The sequence below is a fragment of the Varanus komodoensis genome, unplaced genomic scaffold (assembly GCF_004798865.1).
Source record: "Varanus komodoensis strain SLA01 unplaced genomic scaffold, ASM479886v1 scaffold66, whole genome shotgun sequence".
In the NCBI taxonomy this organism is placed as follows: domain Eukaryota; kingdom Metazoa; phylum Chordata; class Lepidosauria; order Squamata; family Varanidae; genus Varanus; species Varanus komodoensis.
Genome location: NW_025336296.1, coordinates 269,557 through 287,623, shown reverse-complemented (window position 1 = coordinate 287,623; position 18,067 = coordinate 269,557). Strand labels below are relative to the sequence as shown.

Sequence of the window (18,067 nt, the reverse complement as noted above, 5' to 3'; positions counted from 1 at the left end):
TTAGGAAACTGTTTTTTTTCCAAATGTGTTTTGATTTTTTTCCCCTAATATGGGTTACACTGTGTTAAATTGGCTTGAAAATCTCATCTGCTTTTTGTCCAGAATTTAAACACTAATCAGAGCTAAGAAAACATTCTCACTTTAAAAGAAAATAATGTTCAGTTCCTATTGCTTCTGAGCAATTACGAGCCCGGCAAATCTATCTTCCAAACAAGGTAATTGTGAGTTTTCCTAATATTGTTACTCCGGAAAACAAGTGATCTGTGTTGCTTGGGAACTCATGATTTACATGAGCAGTCATTCTGAAGCAGGCAGAAGAAGTTCCTTCCTCAACTGTAACCTTTGGAAGAGACATTTCCTTGTGTGGAAGAGGAAACCCCAATTCAGAAAGCCAGATCGGTTGCTCCAGACAACGCAGATTAGCAACAAAACACAAAGGTCACATAGGAATCGTCTTGATAAAGCAAGCAGAGAATGAAGAGATCGGTGCAATATTTGTCTCATTAAACCTACCTGCCTACCTACCACAAGACCAAACAATATCCCTTAACATAGGCTTATTGATTTATTATATCTTGTCTTTTTCCTACAAGGAACCCAAAGTTGCTTACACAATCCCCCTTTCCCTATATATTTCGTCTTCACAACAACCCTGTAGGTTAGGATAGGGTGAGAGTCAGGGACTAGCCCAAACTAACCCAGTGGGCTTCATGGCCAAGCGCGGACTTGGAGCATGAGTAACACAGAATGAACCTTATATTGACCCTGCCGAGCACACCCAGCAGATAGTCCTAACAAATTCTGTTTTGGGGCCCAATTCCTGAATGGCCACACCTCCGAGTCAATGTTTATCAGTAAAATCAACCATGCCTGTCGAGCTGAGAATGGCCAAATTTGATAAAGCCTCTCTCAAGCCACCCAAAAATGCTGAAGATAAACCTAGAGCTTCTATGTTAACGAAATATGTGCAAAATATATGCCCGACATCCACTGAAGACATCCACAAATCTTTGAACAGAGAATGGAAACTGCCTTAAACCAAATGAAAAGGGTCATTCTTAGCTCTGCCTAAAGATGCTGTATTACCTGAGCTCTACCAGCAGAAAGGTAGGGAGGTTATGAAGGTTCAACACCCAGCGCAGTGAACTTCCCCAGTGTCTGAAAGCCAGGATAGCTTTTTGACGACATTGCCAAAGCCTTATGACCTTCAGCTTGTGAGGAAGAACATCAGGGATAATTGCCGTAAAGCTGTTTTTCTGGATCATTCTGCAGATAAGGGCAGCTTTTGCTGAGAGAATGAAACTGTGTAATTTACTGAAGCAGGTCTGTGCCCTTCCCCCTTGACATCCCAGGAAAAGTAGGGATGTAGAGTTTGGAAGTCTCTGAAGCAATGAAAGGGAAAATATCTAAAATCCATGGCAAGAGATATCGGTTTTTGTTCGAGCTTGGAGATGGGGATCAACACATCAGTCCCCCAAGCAAATCTGGAGGTCTATGGAACACCCTCTGGCCTCTTCAGAGAACCGATACAGCCATGAAGAAGGAGGGCATCAGCTTTCTGTCTCTTGCTTACATTCTGGATCCACATCTTACCATGATATTCAATAAATGGTATATAATCTTTGACACTGACAGTTTCATTTCTTCCGAAGGATCTTCAAATTTAAGGCAAAATGCCTTGGCCAAAAATTCACAATAGGACATTCAGCAACTCACCAAACATGTTTGGCAGTCCACTAAAGGCTAACCTCCCCAATCTCTTTGTTTAAGCCACCAGTTCCAGCTGCAAGCCCACGAGGATCCAAATCCTGCAACACCCAGCCCCAGCTTCTCTACCTGCTCACATCTCCACGTGGCCTGGGAAAGTGAGGCCCTGAAACCATCCGTGCAAGGCTGTCCAAGTTATCCAGAGAGCACTACTTCACAGGGTTCCTGTTATGGAAAGAATTAGTGGTGATGTTGATTGGGGTTAACGTCTGCCTAGTTTTCTGCAGCTCAGTTGTGATATTGTTGCTGTAGCAGTTTCTTTTTGCTATGGATGTGTTTTTCTCGTACTGATATCTCGGTAATTTGGCTGCATCAGTGAAGGATTTGCTTACTGTGTGGATATTGTGATTATTCTTATGTACGAAAGAAATGTCATTCGTATGCTTTGCAGAATGATAGCTGTAATCCCTGTTTTGTTATACCTTTATCAGGCCAACTCAAAGATCACAAAAACCGGGGAAGCTTTCAGGATCTCCAGATAGCTTCATCAGCAAAGAGGTAATATTTCACCTAATGAAGAGATTTGGGGATAACAAATGCTTGCGCATTTTGCGGAGACATCTTTGAGTTGGTATTATAATATAAAATTTTTGGATTTTTCAAAAAGACTGCCTTTGTTGTTGTTTTTCCATGGTAATATTAACTTGCTAATGTGGATTTCAATATTATAGCATGAAGTGTGTGCAATATGTTTCTGACCCTTTTAGATATACCTTACTTTGTGACTTATTTGCTGTTCTTTTGATCTAGCTGAGCATAACTTAGAAAGGAAGCACATCCCTGAAACCTGATGAGGATGACAATAACTACCTTAAAACAAACAGGGTGTCAAGCAGCAGGCAGGGCATAAGGGGTATACATTACTAAATAATGTCATGACAGCCCCAACAAGGGACAGTATATAAAATCCTGGCTTATGTTCTTATTTATATATTTAATTACTATTTTATTTTTATATCCATCTTTTTCCTTCAAGGAAGCCAAGACAGCTTATATAATTCTCCTCCACTCCATTTAATCCTCACAACAACCCTGTGAGGTAGGTTATGTTGAATCAGTGACTGAACCAAAATAATGCAGTGTGCTTCATCACCACATGGGTACCAGAACCCACATCTCCTGAATTAAGGTCCAGCACTCTGACTGCTACATCACACTGACTTTTATTAAAAGGGCTGGAGAGCAGGTGGTAGGAATGATCCCGCTTGATACCCGATACCGTTCAGAGCTGACAGTGCGGTAGTGGCTATGGAAAAGGACGCAAAATCCTGACTTAGCTTATCTTACAACAAGGGTAGACAGATAATAGCTCTAGATCTAAAAATCAATGTACTGGTGATCTACAGTAGGTCATAGTGACAGATTTTATTTTCTTGGGCTCCAAGATCATTACAGACGATGACTGCAGCTAAGAAATTAAAAGACGCTTGCTCCTGGGGAGGAAAGCTATGGCAAATCTAGACAGCATACTAAAAAGCAGAGACATCACCCTGTCGACAAAAGTGCGTATAGTCAAGGCTATGGTTTTTCCAGTTGCAATGTATGGCTGTGAAAGCTGGACCATAAGGAAGGCTGAGCACCGAAGGATTGAGGCCTCTGAATTGTGGTGCTGGAGGAGACTCCTGCGAGTCCCTTGGACCGCAAAGAGATCGAATCAGTCAATCCTAAAGGAAATCTACCCTGACTGCTCTTTAGAAGGCCAGATACTGAAGATGAAACTCAAGTACTTTGGCCACCTAATGAGAAGGAAGGCTTCGCTGGAGAAGAGCCTAATGCTGGGAACAATTGAGGGCAAAAGGAGAAGGGGGCGGCAGAGGTTGAGGTGGCTGGATGGAGCCACTGGGGCAGTGGGTGTGAGCTTAGGTGGACTCTGAGGGATGGCGGAGGAGACGAGAGCCTGGAGGAATGTTGGCCATGGGGTTGTGGTGGGTCGGGCATGACTTTACGACTAAACAAACACAGTAGAACAACAAGCCCCTACAATTCTTTAAGAGATATCTCTCTAAGACAGGAAATGCAATCTTTGCTTCTTGTATTGCAGTAGTACTGAACTCAGGAAAACTCCTAGAAATAGTGCAGTGATCGCCTCAACCCAAGAACTGTGGACATTCCAGAGAACGCCTTACTGGGCAAAGGGTTGAGTGCATTTAGCTGGCCTCAATAAGGCTCTGCTGCCACCTCTTGATTTACTTATTCCATTACTGTTAAAACACTGAGAATTCAGATTATATTCATATGAATTATAATGTTTAAAAAAATAGTCTACAGCATAAATGGACTTGGGGACAATCCTATAAAAATTTACTTGGAAATAACAACATAATCCTATATAGATCTACCCAGAACTAAACCCGCTGTGTTCAAGAGAACTTACCCCCAGGACATGGTGGGCATGTCATGAGTGGATCTGGCTGGAGCCAGGGGTCAGACTAGATGGCCCAGGAGACCCCTTCTGACTCACTCTGTTTCTATGTTTCTAAGTGGGTAGAAGACTGTAACTTAGTCACTTTGCCTCTCTGTCCTTCTACTCTGCTTTTTCACTAGACAGGCTTTTTTGTCCCTCTAGCTGGAGGGTTTTGGTGGCTGAGAGAAGAAGGCAGAACACTTCCTACCTTGGCATCCCCAGCCTCCTTCCATCCCTGCCGCTCAAACTGCCCCCCTCCCCTCCCCTCCCCTCCCCTCCCCTCCCATATCGCTTTCCCAGCCTCTGCGGGACCGTTCTTGCAGTGAAGGCAGCAAAGCAGGAAGTGAAGCACACTCTCCAACTGGCAATCTTAAAAAATCCTATGGCTCTTTGGATGCTCTCTAGGGGCCACAGGAGCACATCCTCGTTCCATTAAGCGAAGTGGGACATACTTCCAGATATACAAGAAGAATATTATGCTTGTAATCCTTAACTAAAACTTTAGAGATGGGAGTGGGCGTTAAAATGTGGCCATAACTTAGGTTTGTCCTGAGTCTGGTTTTATTCGGGAATGCTATAGCAATAAGGATGAAAGAGAAAAATATTGAAATGATTATTTTCTTTCCAACAATACATGGGAGTATTGTTTATTTAAATTAGTAAAATACCTCGGAATTCCTTGGAATCACACATATATAAAAATGAGTCTAAGAGTTGGATTTTATAATAGTGGATGTTTTTGATTTAAAAGCAGATGCTTGCTGCCAATTTAAAAATTCTGAGTTGGCAAACAGCCTTAAAAATTCTGTTTTGCTCATTAAGGTTTTGGATCCAAAAGGAGGTGGACTAATAGTTGCTTGTGGCCATTAATTTGGACAACAGCTCCCTCTACTGTTCTATTCTTAAATAGCTTCAGATTTTCTACCTTCCTTAAAATGCAAAGGTATTTTAATAGTAAAATAGGGCATGCAGGAAGGTGTAGGGAGGGTCTCTAAGACAGTGATGGCAAACCTTTTAGAGACGGAGTGCCCAAACTGCAACCCGAAACCCACGGATTTATCGCAAAGTGCCAGCACTGCAATAGAACTGGAAAACTGAGGTCTGAGTTTAGAAAAAACACCTTACAGCCAGTCCAAGCAAATATATATGTATATATGTATGTATATATGTGTATGTATGTATATATGTATATGTATGTATATATGTGTGTGTGTGTGTGTGTGTATGTGTGTGTGTGTGTGCGCGTGCGCGCGCGCTTGGCAGTGCACTGACCAGCCATGCGAAAGCTCGGATGAGTTGCGGCTTGTGGCGTCATCACCTGGTGCAGCTACTGCTTTCTGAGAATGCGCATGGCCCCTAAGTGCACTGCTTTCCAATGCTTGGCCGCTAGGGTGATGCTCCGGCGACGGGTCGCATGCTGACAGAGAGGGCTCTGCATGCCCATGGTGGAACGTGTGCCAGAGGTTTGCCACCACTGGCCTTACCCTACCCTGGTGCACACCCCTAACCCTACTTTAGGGTGAAAGTTCCATTGAAAAGAAGGCGATTTTGAAAAAGCGCTCCTTGAGTAGCCTTTTCTGCACAGCTCAACATTTCTGCCCATGCTAAACACATTCCAACCATCAAAATCATTCCAGGACACCTTGTTTTTCTAACCCTAACCCTGCCCTGATGCACACCCCTAACCCAAATATAGGGCGAAAGTTCAATTGAAAAGAGGACAATTTTGAAAAAGCACTCCTTGAGTAGCCTTTTCTGCACACCTCAACACTTCTGCCCATTCTAAATATACTCCATCCATCAAAATCATGACAGGACACCTCCATTTTCTAACCCTAACCCTGCCCTGGTGTACACTCCTAACCCTACTTTAGGGCGGAAGTTCCACTGAAACATGGGCGATTTTGAAAAAGACTTCACTGGGGAGCTTTTTCTGCACAGCTCAACATTTCTGCCCATTCCAAACACATTCCAGCCATCAAAATCATACCAGGACACCTCCTTTTTCTAACCCTAAGCCAGTGATGGTGAACCTTTTAGAGACTGAGTGCCCAAACTGCAACCCAAAACCCATTTCTTTATCGCAATGTGCCAACACTGCAATAAAATCTTAAAACTGAGGTTTTAGTTTAGAAAAAACACCTCACAGCCAGTCCAAGCAAATACATATATATCCTTGGCAGCGCATTGACCAGCCATGTGAAAGCTCGGATGAGCTGAGACTACTGAGCCGCAGCTCATGACACCATCGCCTGGCCCTGCTACTCCTTTCCGAGCATGCACATGGCCCCTACGTGCGCTGTTATCTGATGCTCGGCTGCTGGGGTGATGCTGGGGCGACTTGCCTCATGTGCCGACAGAGAGGGCTCTGCGTGCCCACCGTGGCATGCGTGCCAGTGGTTCGCCACCACTGGTCTAAGACATCACCCTTAAAGAGGGTAAGAGGGTATTTATTTATCCCAAACTTACCCAATTTGATGCTCCCCACGTGTTGGAAACTCCTGTGGGAAGCTGTTTTCTACTGTGTACACAGAGTGCTGGACGAGATGGACCTTTGGGCTGATCCTGCATAGCTGTTCTTATGTTTTAAGGAGAGTACAATCTTGGCCGTTTTCATTTCAATTGCATTCCTAATTCTGCCTAACATTAAATTTGCTGGAGAGCTTTGTATGGCAGAATTTATTCTCCTAAAAGACAAACAAAGGGAGTTCCCTAGAACAAAAGGGTATTTTAAGGGGTAGGCAGATGGTGCTTCATGTACTGGTTCACCCAGTGGGAAGTCCATTTCATACTTCTCACCAAGCGTTTAGACTGGCCAATTTGCAGTTGCCCCTGTGGTTTGCTTGACTAACCTGTAGCTCAGGAAGGCATTTCTATACAACTGGAGTTCCCACACTTTGCACATCGTAGAAGACAAGTTCTCATCAGGCAGTTAAGGGGTGAAACATACAGGTCTTTAACGTCCATTGCAATATGGCAGGTCAGCTGAACATAGTAGCCAAACCCCACACTACAAAATTACTACTGAAAGAGATTAAGAGACCCAGAGAATTTTAAAACTGCTTGACAGAGGCAGCAGGGGAAAATAAAGAATTTCACTGGTGGCAGCAAAACAGAACCAGGAAAAGAAATATTGCTTGTTTTCCCTTCCACACACAGATCAGGCTGTAGCTAGCCCTGTGACACTGGACAACCGAGTCGCTGAAACCTCCTTCACAGATAATTCCTCTTCTGTTTGTGCCGCACTCCACTCCATGTCTGTGCATATCAAGAGAACTGTGTACCTGCCTTGGAAAATGTTCTCTGGGTAGGATCCCAGAGCTACTAGTCCTCACTGAGCTTTCCATCCCTTCATCAGGGGCTCCCAGACAGCAGGGAACAAAAGCTAAATTTGGGCACAGTGAAGATCCCTCCACTGTGAACCCACCTTTGAGTTGAAACAAGTGTTTACTTCATCAGCAGCTGTTAAAAAATCCCACCAAATGGTTGCACATCCTGGAAAAGCAGAGTGTAAAAGTTGCATGCCAGTGTATGAAAAGTGCAACATGAGACCATATTTATATTTACATCTGATTTGTCATTCAAACTTTAATTTCTACTTGGAGTGGAGGGGAGAGCATGTAGGTGACCCTGCAGATCAATTTCAACATCTCTTCTTGTCTCTTTCCCATCCTTTGTTCAAGGAAAAACAGCTTCTGCCCAAATGAAGATGGATGGCATCAAATCTTTTTCCAGGGTTACATTTCTATTCCAGGATTCCTTCAAAGCTTCAAAAAGTGACAGTAGTGAGAACAAAAGTTATTTTACAAGGAAAAAAAACTACGACTCACTGTGATTTTGCACAAGGTCAAGAGCAACTTTTGTAGCAACATCCATTCCGGTGCTTATGTAGAACTGGCAATTTCTCAGAGATGAAATGCACGAATCCACAGCACCAAAGGACACAACAGTACGGCCAGACATCATGAGCTCGTTTCCTGAAAAATACATATTTTTAACAGCTTTAACATCAGGCCATACAGTGACTCACATGCATGAACATGCACTTTTGCAAGCACCAGAAGCCAGCCGAATGATCATGTGGCCTCTCTCTCTTCTCTGCTCTATAATCAAGTTTTCACATTGTCCTCCTTAAAGGCATCCTTTCCACATGCACCTGTCTGCCAAGGAACATCACCAGTTTACACTAGCTCAAATTATTTGGTCATCTTGCACCGATCAGCACAATTTACAGGGCTTCAGGCAGGAGGTTCTCATAGTTTTGCTACCGATCCTTTTAACTGGAGATGCCCTTGTCATGCTGGTCATACTTGGAGAAGCCATCAGGTGCATTTGTGGGGTTTGGGCAAGCTTGTGTAGGCTGTGACTCCCCTAGAAACATAGAAAGTTGCCCCACCTCTGTCTGACAATTCATACATCTAACCCAGTATTACCGACACAAACTGGCAGCTGTTCTCCAGGTTTTTCAGCAGAAATATTCCCCAGGGTTTCAGGCAGAAATATCCCCCTCAGCTCCCCACACCTGTAAATGCTTGGAATCGAATCTGGGATCTAATCTACACAGCGCAGGTGCTCACACACGGAGCCATGCCTCTCCCCATCACAAATCCTTTCCAAGGATGTGACAAGTGCGTCTTCTGAACCCCCTTCTGTCTCATTCTTATCAGGAGCTTTGTTTTATCTTGCCGGTGCTGCCACCTTTGATGTTTTTCTCCTTCTATGATCTAACCGTAAGATGCTCTGAAAGACTTTGTACCAAATAGCGGGACAAAAAGTACATGGAAGAGGCTGATGAGGACAAAGCGTATTTATTTCTGTATACTGAAATAAATACATAATTAGAGCCATGCTAGATCAGACTAAGGGACCATGAAGTGCAGCATTCTGTTACCACAGTGGCCAAACAACTTCTCACAGGATCCCAGAAGCAACACGTGAGTGCAGCTGCACCCTCCTGCCCAAGTTCCCCAGCAGCAGCTGGACATACGGGCTGTTACTGAAGGTAGCATATAGCCATGAGGACTAGCAGCCCTTGATCGCTTTCTCCCCCATGCAATTGTTCAATCCCTTTTTAAAGCCACCCAAATTAGTGGGCATCTTGAGCAACTCAATTTAGCAATTTTGCATTTGGATTTAGCAATTGGATTTTAAACACATATGAAAATCTAGGAGGCACGCATGAGAATACAGTATTATGAGCCAGTGTGGTACAGTGGCTAGAATGCTGGACTGAGGCTCAGGAGATCTGAGTTCTAATCCCCACCTGGCCATGAAGCTCACTGGGTGACTTTGAGACACTCACTCACTCTCACTTTGTTAGGATAAAATGGAAAGGAGGAGAAACTTGCAAGAAACTTTCTTTGCAACAGGGAAAATGGCACGATACACATGTAATGCAATACAGTAATAAAATGCAACACAATATAATAACAATGCACTGCATTAGGTCATTGTTAAGGAGCCGGTGTCTGTTGCCACAGGAAAGTAAGTCATCTTATCCCCAGTCAGAGGTTTTTGTCCATCTGGCTCTGTCATTTACCAAGACTGCAGCTGTACTTCTCCCATTTTGAACCTGCCTCCTCCACTGTGAGAATTGGACATGAGACCTTCTATATGCAATATGATTATTTATATCATTCCAATACCACCCAATAGCCAGAGCTTTCTGGGTGGATTACAAAGGTTTAATCCAAATATCAACCCAAGCATCTCCGGTGCAAATTAAAATATACGTATTTAGCTACAATTTGGTCAGAGGAAACTAATGCTAGCATACTTTAAGTTTCATGAAATATGGATTTTTAGGATACCTTAAAGTAATTGCCCGCATAAGCACTGTGAGCTTCATTTTTGATATTCTGACTCAACTCTTCCAACATAGACTTCCTACTATCAGTGACTAAGGGAAGAACAGGAAAAGCATTTCTCAGCCACTGTTGTACCAGAAAGTAGTCCACAGAGAGTAAGACTCTGACTGGTTAGTAGTCATGAGAGCTACAGATTAGCTCCTCATGCTTCTGAACGCTGGTTCAAACATGGCCAAGCAAGAGCTGTTGTGCCCAATCCCAGCTTGCAGGCTTCCCAAGCCTATCAGACTGGCCATTATGGGAACAGGATCCTGGAGCAGATAAATATTTGGTCAGGTCTAGCAAGACCCCTCTTATGTTTTTTGTGACGAGGTGCACTTTGAAAAAACAGATGTGTTTCCCAGAACACTGTTTGGGAAAAAAAGCACAGAGCTGTCTTATAAGAAGAACGCTACATAAATTAACAGGGGAGTAGTGTTGGATAAGCTCCCATATATTTTCCTGGGACCACCTAAAATGTGTGCAGGAGCATTAAAGGAAGAACCTTGAAACTTCCGAAGGTTTGCTGGATCACACTGATAGCATCGCCTAATTCCAGAAGACGCCTGCTATCCTACATAAATGGAAACAGCTATTTCTTTCTGTGTTATGTTGGTTGTTCCATCTCATTTTTGCATCACTTCTGTGAGAACCAGCAGGCACCATGTACAATGTTCTAAACCAGGACAGATCTCCATATAATTGGCACTTTTAGTCCCAGAAACCTTTGCCAGCAGGTTAGCAATGCTGGAAATCGACGTCCAAAACTTCTAGAATACTATTTTCTACCCAACCTTATTTTATACTATGACATTCCCTTAGATAGTAATGGACACTCCTTGGTCCAAAAAAGTCAACTATACAAGCCACGCATCTTCAGAGCACCCCTTCCTGTTGATGTCTGCTTGCTTGGTGTGGTGTCCTGCACACTCACAAAAGCTGTTTCATGATGTTTTTAATGCAAATGATAGGACAGTGGCATTCTGGCAGTCCTTATCTGGTGCACAAAGAAGCCATGGCGAACCAAACATCAACTATTCATTATGCCAGTCTGCACAAGTCATGCTGGCACGGAGTGATGGCAAATACAGTTCCATACATATGCAAAGTACCAAGCTGGGGAAAACAGCTTTGTGCCAATATCAGCCCCATCAAATTGCCCACCCTGTCCCCACCAACTACCTAGAGTCTAAGACAGTGGATGTGCAGAATGCAGACTGAACATGAGAATGGAAGAAAAGTGACGCTGGATCAGACCAAGGGCCCATCCAGTCCAGCACTCTGTACACACGGTGGCAAACAGGTTGTGCACAAGATCTGCAAGCAGGATGGGTGCAAGACCTCCTCCTGTCCAAGCTCCTCAGCAACTGGGGCATGCAGGCAGGCCACCCCTGGATAGAGGAGGTAGCACGTGGCCAGCAAGGCTAGTAGGTAGCCACTGATCGCCTCCCCCCTCATGAATTTCTCCAGTCCCCTTTTAAAGCCTTCCAGATTTGCAGCCATCACCATTTCCTGTGGCAGCAAATTCCAGAGTTTAACTATCAGTTACCTTAAGAAGTACTTCCTTGTCCTCAACCTCCCACCAATCAGCTTCATGGGATGGCCTCGGGTTCAAGTGCTAGGGGAGCAGGAGAACAATTTCTCCCTTGCCACTTTCTCCATACAATGCATTATTTTAATGACACCTCCCTCATGTCTCCTCTTACTGGCCTGGCTAAACAGCCCTAGTTGTTGAAGCCACCCCTTATAGCAGAGTTGCTCCAGCCCCCTGATCATTTTCCTTATTTATTTATTCAACATATATTCCGCTATACTGATCTGAAGACTCTCCAAGCAGATTACAATATTTCATAAAATAACAATAATAAAAGCGACATGCAATAAAACATAGAAATATGCAGCTGAGGTCAGATATTAATAAGTTAAAATATATTAAAGATAAAAACAGTATAAATAATACTCAAGTACTAAATCAAGTATTAAAATGTCTGGATAACATTCCTTGACCTTCACTGTACTTTTTCCAATTCAATAATGTGCTTTTTCAGGTAAGGCAACCAGAACTGGACACAATATTATAAATGCAATCATATCAAGGATTTGTATAAGGGGAGTAAGGTCTTGGCAGGTCAAATTTTTCTATGCTGTTCCTAATTAAGCCCAGCATGGAGTTTGCCTTTTACACAGCAGCTATGCACTGTGCCAACATTTTCACTGAGCTGTCCATCCAAGATCCCTTCCTTGCTCAGGCACTGCTAGCTCAGATCCCATCAGCATACAAATGAAGTCGGGATTTTTTTGCCCCAACATGTGTTACTGTACACTTGCTTACACTGAGCTGCATTTGCCATTTTGATCTGCATTTGTCAGCTTGGAGAGACCCCTTTGCAGCTCCTCACAGTCCCTTTTCGTTTTCACTATCCTAAACAGTTTGGTGTTGTCAGCAAACTTACCCCCCTCACTACTTACTTCAAATTCCAGATCATTTATGAATAGGATGAAAAGCACTGGTCCTAATACGAACCCTGTGGGATTACTTCTCTCCATCGGGAGAAATTGCCATTTATTCCCACCTTCTGTTCAATATTAATTCTACTTAAAGCCATTGAAATGAATGGGGCTGATAAGTTAGATACAACTGCGTTAACTCCAATTCATAAAACGCTTAGATGTTCCCTACAGGGATTCCTTCGGGGTTCCTTTTTCTACATCGGTATAAGATCAGAAGCCCTGCAAGACTTTCCAAATAGAAGGGGGGCCTGGAAAAAAGCACGAAAGCCAATACGAAAGCCAGAACTATGTATCCCATGCTATAGCTCTGCTCCAGAACCCCCTGAACATGTACAGAATATCCAGCCATACTGGGAACCTGTTGAAGGGTGATCCATCCATCAAATATAAAAGCCCAATATAGAGACCCATCCACCCCCATTCCCGCTCAGAATTACCCACAACGTCTTGCCCTTCGACTGGGAATTACTCAGTTGAGGGGAGAGAAACCACCTTGGATGGAAAGTCGCCTCCCTGCTTAGTCCCACCTCTGCCCAGTTTCAGATTGTAAACCATCCCGGGCAGAGACCTGCCCTCTTGCATCCGATAAAGTGCCACGCACGCTGCTGGCATCATGAAGCGCGTGATAACGGAGAGACGAGCTCCCGCTCCTTTCCGTTTCTTTCCCCAGTTCGGGGATTCGGCGAGGGGCACCGCAAGCCCCGCGGCCCTCACCTCGCGGCCGGCTCCCCTCGAAGCGGCGGCGGCTGCAGGCACCGCACTTCTCCTGCCACTGCCGCGCTGCGTTTCCTATTGCGAACCACTCCCCGACCGCTCCGAGGGAGGAGGAGGAAGCGCCGGCCGGCTCCTCATTAGCCGGCGCCCGTTCACATGACTCCGGCAGCTCTCATGTGATGCGCGGCGAGAGGCAGGCGCAGCGCCGGGTCGCCTGATGGCCGCTGGGCGTTGGGGCTGAGCACCCTCGCCCGCTGCCTTGGCGCACCCCTCGGCTCGCCCGCTCTGCAAGCCGCGCGGAGGCCGCCCTGCCGGGGGCTCGCGACCCGGACCCTCTGCCTCCCCGCTCTGCAAGCCCGCGGTCCCGGGGGCGAGAAGGGAGGGCGCCCCGCTGCCCTCCCTGCGCGTCCAGACCCTCCAGCCCACCGCGAAGCAAGCCGGCTGGCAAACCGAGTAAGTCCAGGGGGGCATCGGGACTTCATCTTCAGGGCCCGGATTTTCCCCCTCCCCTAGTCACACACACACACACACGCACGCACGCACGCTGCTGCATATGTACTTTTCATAGCCTTTTTCCTGCTGAAGAAATTGGGAGATCTCGAAAGCTTGCACAAGCGGCGTGAGCTTTAATTGGCCTGTTCGATTATGCTAACGTCGCTTTTGGAATTTGACTTATGGTCAACATGGCTGCCTTTCGGAGGAATTGGTTGTATGGAGTTGAGCAAACAAGAATCTAATTTGAGCCCAGAATAGAGTTGCTACTTCCCCAGCAGTACCACCACCTCCTTCCTGCTTCAGATGCTCTTGTGTAAGCGGCTGATCCGGGCGCTTGTTCACAACAGTGGCAGGGTGTGTAATTTAGGCTTGTGGCCCCTTTGAAGACTAAGGATGCAATCCTATACAAATTTAGACACCCAAGGGGCAGCATAGAAATGTTCTAATAATAATAATAATAATAATAAATCCCCAAGTAGACAACATGCTGAGAGTTCTAGACCTGTTGCAGTCCAAATTTGTATTGGATTGCCACTTAAACTTATTTGGATATATGCTGAAATAGAACCATGTAATCTTTAAGGTGCCACAAGTCTCTGTTGTTGTTTTTGCTGCAGCAAGTTTATCCCTCTGGAAATCATGATGTATTTGAACATGCCAGGCTATTCAAAGATACACTATTTCTCTGCATGGAGGCTCTGCACAGTTGTCATCAATATTATTGGTATTGGCCTTTCCCAGGCCTGCTACTTGAAATCCTTGTAAATTGGAAGTGTTTCCAGGACAATAAGACAGGAGACTTATATTGTGATACTCCTATAAGGACTTGACATGGGGACTGGGTAACTCTGGAATGGGGGAGAAGACAAGGGAAGGGGCCAAAAAGGGCCATGTCAAATTGATATGAAGAGCATCAAATATTGGTGAGCGAGAAGTCTGAATTAAGAAACCTGTGTTACTATGTGGTAAGGAAAGGAAGTTGCCTGAATTTGTGACAGGAACAGAAAGAATTGGGCAGAGAGCATTGGAAATTGAGCCTTGTTGATGGAATGATAGACCTATTAAGTCTGTCTGGGAAAGTAATCTCTGAGTAGAAGTAAAATTTTCACCTTGTGTGTGTAGGGTTCCAGTTTGTACACAGTAGATAGGTCAGTGTTCTACCCATTTTACAGATAGAAAGCTGAGGCTAATTATCAATGACAACCCATGGTGGATATGACTAGACTAATTTGTACACAGGTATCTATTGCCTGTGAAGATCAGTTTATCACCAGAATAGCCAAATTTTGTAATTTTGGAGACTTTGGATTGTGCTTCAGGGTTCACCTGCATTTTTAATGACCCCCTTGGGATTGGGTTCCATCATCAAATTGCTGTGTCAGGGCTTCCCAGTTGTGAAGCTCAAGCATTTGTGCGCAATATAAATACAATCATGTGTTTTCCCTATATTGTACTAGTTGCATGCAAAATCTAGAAAGTGGTAACATTGATGAAAACATGTAAACATTTGTTCTCTTTATGGTTAAACTATGGAAAGGAGGGTTTTACTCTACCCTAATTAAAAGTGAGCAGTGCTACCTTGCAATAAAATCTCTTTGCAGGTCTGATAAGATGATAAACCACCAGTTGCCTACCTGTTTTCTCCAGTGGACTGTCTTTTCTTTTAAATGGGTGCCCTAGACTTATTTTGCAGATAAGAATGTGCTACATTTCCTCCTCTGACTTAAAAAGCACATGAATTCCTATTGCATGAAGTCTTGACAAACTGTATTTTTATGAGTAGTAATATAAATGACTCTAAATTGTCGAGGATGGTCAAAACTGAAAGAGATTGCAAAGAGCTGCAAAAGATCCTGTCCATTCTATGTAAATGGTCATTAAAATGGCAGATGTTCACCAGGGTCAAGTGATGCATGTTGGGACAAAAACCCCCACTATACTTATACACAGGATCTGAGATAGCATGGTGTGAATTATCTGAAGAGAGGGCCATTTTTCTCTTTCTCTTATAATACTAGAACCCAAAGAGGTCCTTTCATGCAGCTGATAGGTAATTTATTCAATATACAGTATTAAAATACTCCTAACAATGGCTGATTTTCAGATACATCAATGGAAGACTCAGCATTGCATCTTTCTTCTGAGAACGTAAAGAGTGAAAATACCAACTTGGACTGAAAGACACTGTTGAAACTGCCGGTTCACCATGTTGGACTTCCTAGCTGAAAATAATCACTGTGGGCAAGCTATCCTTAGGATTGTTTCTTGTGGAAATGCAATCATTGCTGAACTTTTGAGGCTCTCGGAGTTCATTCCAAGTGTGTTCCGACTCAAAGACAAGGCTGATCAACAGAAATATGGCGAAATCATATTTGACTTCAGCTATTTCAAGGTAAGCATTCTGAACCGTTCTTTAAACTTTTCCCTCTTACTGGAATGTTCCACATGCTTTGACAAAATCCTATAGAAATCAAATCCTATAGAAATCAATCAATGATTAATTTTAACTGCAGTGAGGTCTCAGTTAAGAGGAAAAGAAGAAATTCATTATATAGAACCTTCTCTCCAGAATCTTTTTTTTTCCCCTGAAGAGGGTAACAAATGGACCTGGTTCACACATAATGCTAACCCATAGTTTGTTCAACCCATGATTTATTGCCCTATCCAAAGCTTGTCTGGCAGATGGTTGAACAAACCATGGTTTGTTCTCTGAGTTGCTGGGTTGTTTCCCTCCTCTTTCACCCACTCCCCTCCTGAAATCAGTTCTTGTATGCATGCTTGTGGTTCCAAAACATTGTATACTGCCAGGCCATACAGATTATGGAATATCGATTCTATTTCAGGGTGCTGCCACATGTATTTTGAGGTAGGAAAAGTCACAGTTTTGATATTCAGAATGTGATAACTTTATTTCTCCCTTGCCACCCCAACCAGATTTTGTTAAAATAATGTTTTCCTGTTCTCAGGGGCCTGAGGCATGTGAAGGAAGGTTGGAAGCCAAACCTGAGCTACAGGACTTAGATGATGAATTTCGTGAAAACAACATAGAAATCTTGACAAGATTTTATCTGGCATTCCAGAGTGTTCATAAATACATAGTTGACTTAAACAGGTAAAAAAGTATTCATGAATACTTTAATAATCAATTTCTTTCCCCATCTTGGTCTTTTTGCCAAAGCTTCACTTGCTTGTTTTGTGTTTCTATCGCAGCCTCTTAATTTTGCCTTGCAGTGGCAGCTGTCAGTATAAAATCTCAAGAAAATTGCAATATTTTTAAAAATCACAGGAATTAAAACCAGGCAAGAAATGATGACGCACTAAAAATAGCGGGAAGGGGCACAGCAGCTGCATTCAATTGTTGCCTAAACTAAAGATAATGTTTCATATTTTCAACTTCTTTCCAAAGGTCATGAGGGGTGGGCCTAGAGCAGTGATTTTTAGAGGTGAGGCACCACAACCGAAAAGGCCCTGCTCCTTGGTGCCACCTGCTATGCTGCAAAAAGCATGGACGCTCTGAGCAGGCTAGAGAGAAGTTTAGTGGCCTGTAAAGCCTCTTCAGCTGCTTTGTTAAAGAAATGCATTTTAATAGCCAAAGCTGTCATCCTTAACTTGCTAGCATACACCATTCTGTTGCCATCAGTAAGGCTTACTGTTTTAAAAAGCTGTTTAGGGCTGAGCAAAATACTGCACTCTTCAGTGGGTGCCGTTCCTGGTGATGTCCACTGATTTCTCTGGGATGAAGTATGTGGGCTTCACCTGCAGGAGTATCACTGGACTGGGAGCATCCCAGGTCAGAGCTTTGCCATAATAAGAGTCCCATTTTTCCTTTTCTTATATGCATGAATATTTCCAGGAAACAGAGAAATGCATGTAAAGGTGCCATTCTCCTGGAGGCAAATCCTCTCTCTTCTGCATCTGCTAACTCACATATAGGGACACATTCTTACCTTAGATATTTAACTAGAACATAGAGAAATCTAAATATCACCATATACTTACAGTAATCTTGATTTTCTGTAATGCTAGTTCTTATGCAGTGAAAATGGCAAAGTCCACACACAAGTGGCAGCCTGGAAAAACCCCAAAGTTTTGCAGAATCACCAAAAAACCAATAATAATCCTTCATAAAAGCAATCCTAAACAGGTGGGGAAATCAACCTGATTGGGCATAGTTGATAGACATCAATCCTCGTTAGAGACATTCAAAAAGCATCTGGACAGTCATCCAAATGGGATGTTTGTAGTGTAATATTGTGTCCTGTAGAAGCAGGGGATTGGACACAATGGCCTTCTGGCCCCTTCCAACTCTGCTATTCTATGATTCTATGAT

At 43.8% G+C, this 18,067-nt stretch overlaps 2 protein-coding genes across 2 annotated transcripts in view; one reads left to right on the top strand and one right to left on the bottom strand.

Annotated features, from left to right (window-relative positions):
* The window catches only part of NSMCE2 (NSE2 (MMS21) homolog, SMC5-SMC6 complex SUMO ligase), a 211,172-nt gene extending 197,826 nt beyond the window's left edge, over positions 1-13,346 (bottom strand). The window contains exons 1-2 of the mRNA XM_044450397.1: positions 13,243-13,346; positions 8,002-8,148 (exon numbers count right to left, since the gene is read on the bottom strand). Of these exons, the coding sequence (XP_044306332.1) occupies positions 8,002-8,137 (136 nt within the window). The 5' untranslated portion in view covers positions 8,138-8,148; positions 13,243-13,346. The remainder of the gene's footprint in view (positions 1-8,001; positions 8,149-13,242) is intronic.
* Positions 13,347-13,488: 142 nt separating this feature from the next.
* WASHC5 (WASH complex subunit 5) overlaps positions 13,489-18,067 on the top strand; it is a 36,983-nt gene continuing 32,404 nt past the window's right edge. Inside the window, exons 1-3 of the mRNA XM_044450413.1 lie at positions 13,489-13,695; positions 15,842-16,129; positions 16,704-16,849. Of these exons, the coding sequence (XP_044306348.1) occupies positions 15,944-16,129; positions 16,704-16,849 (332 nt within the window). The 5' untranslated portion in view covers positions 13,489-13,695; positions 15,842-15,943. The remainder of the gene's footprint in view (positions 13,696-15,841; positions 16,130-16,703; positions 16,850-18,067) is intronic.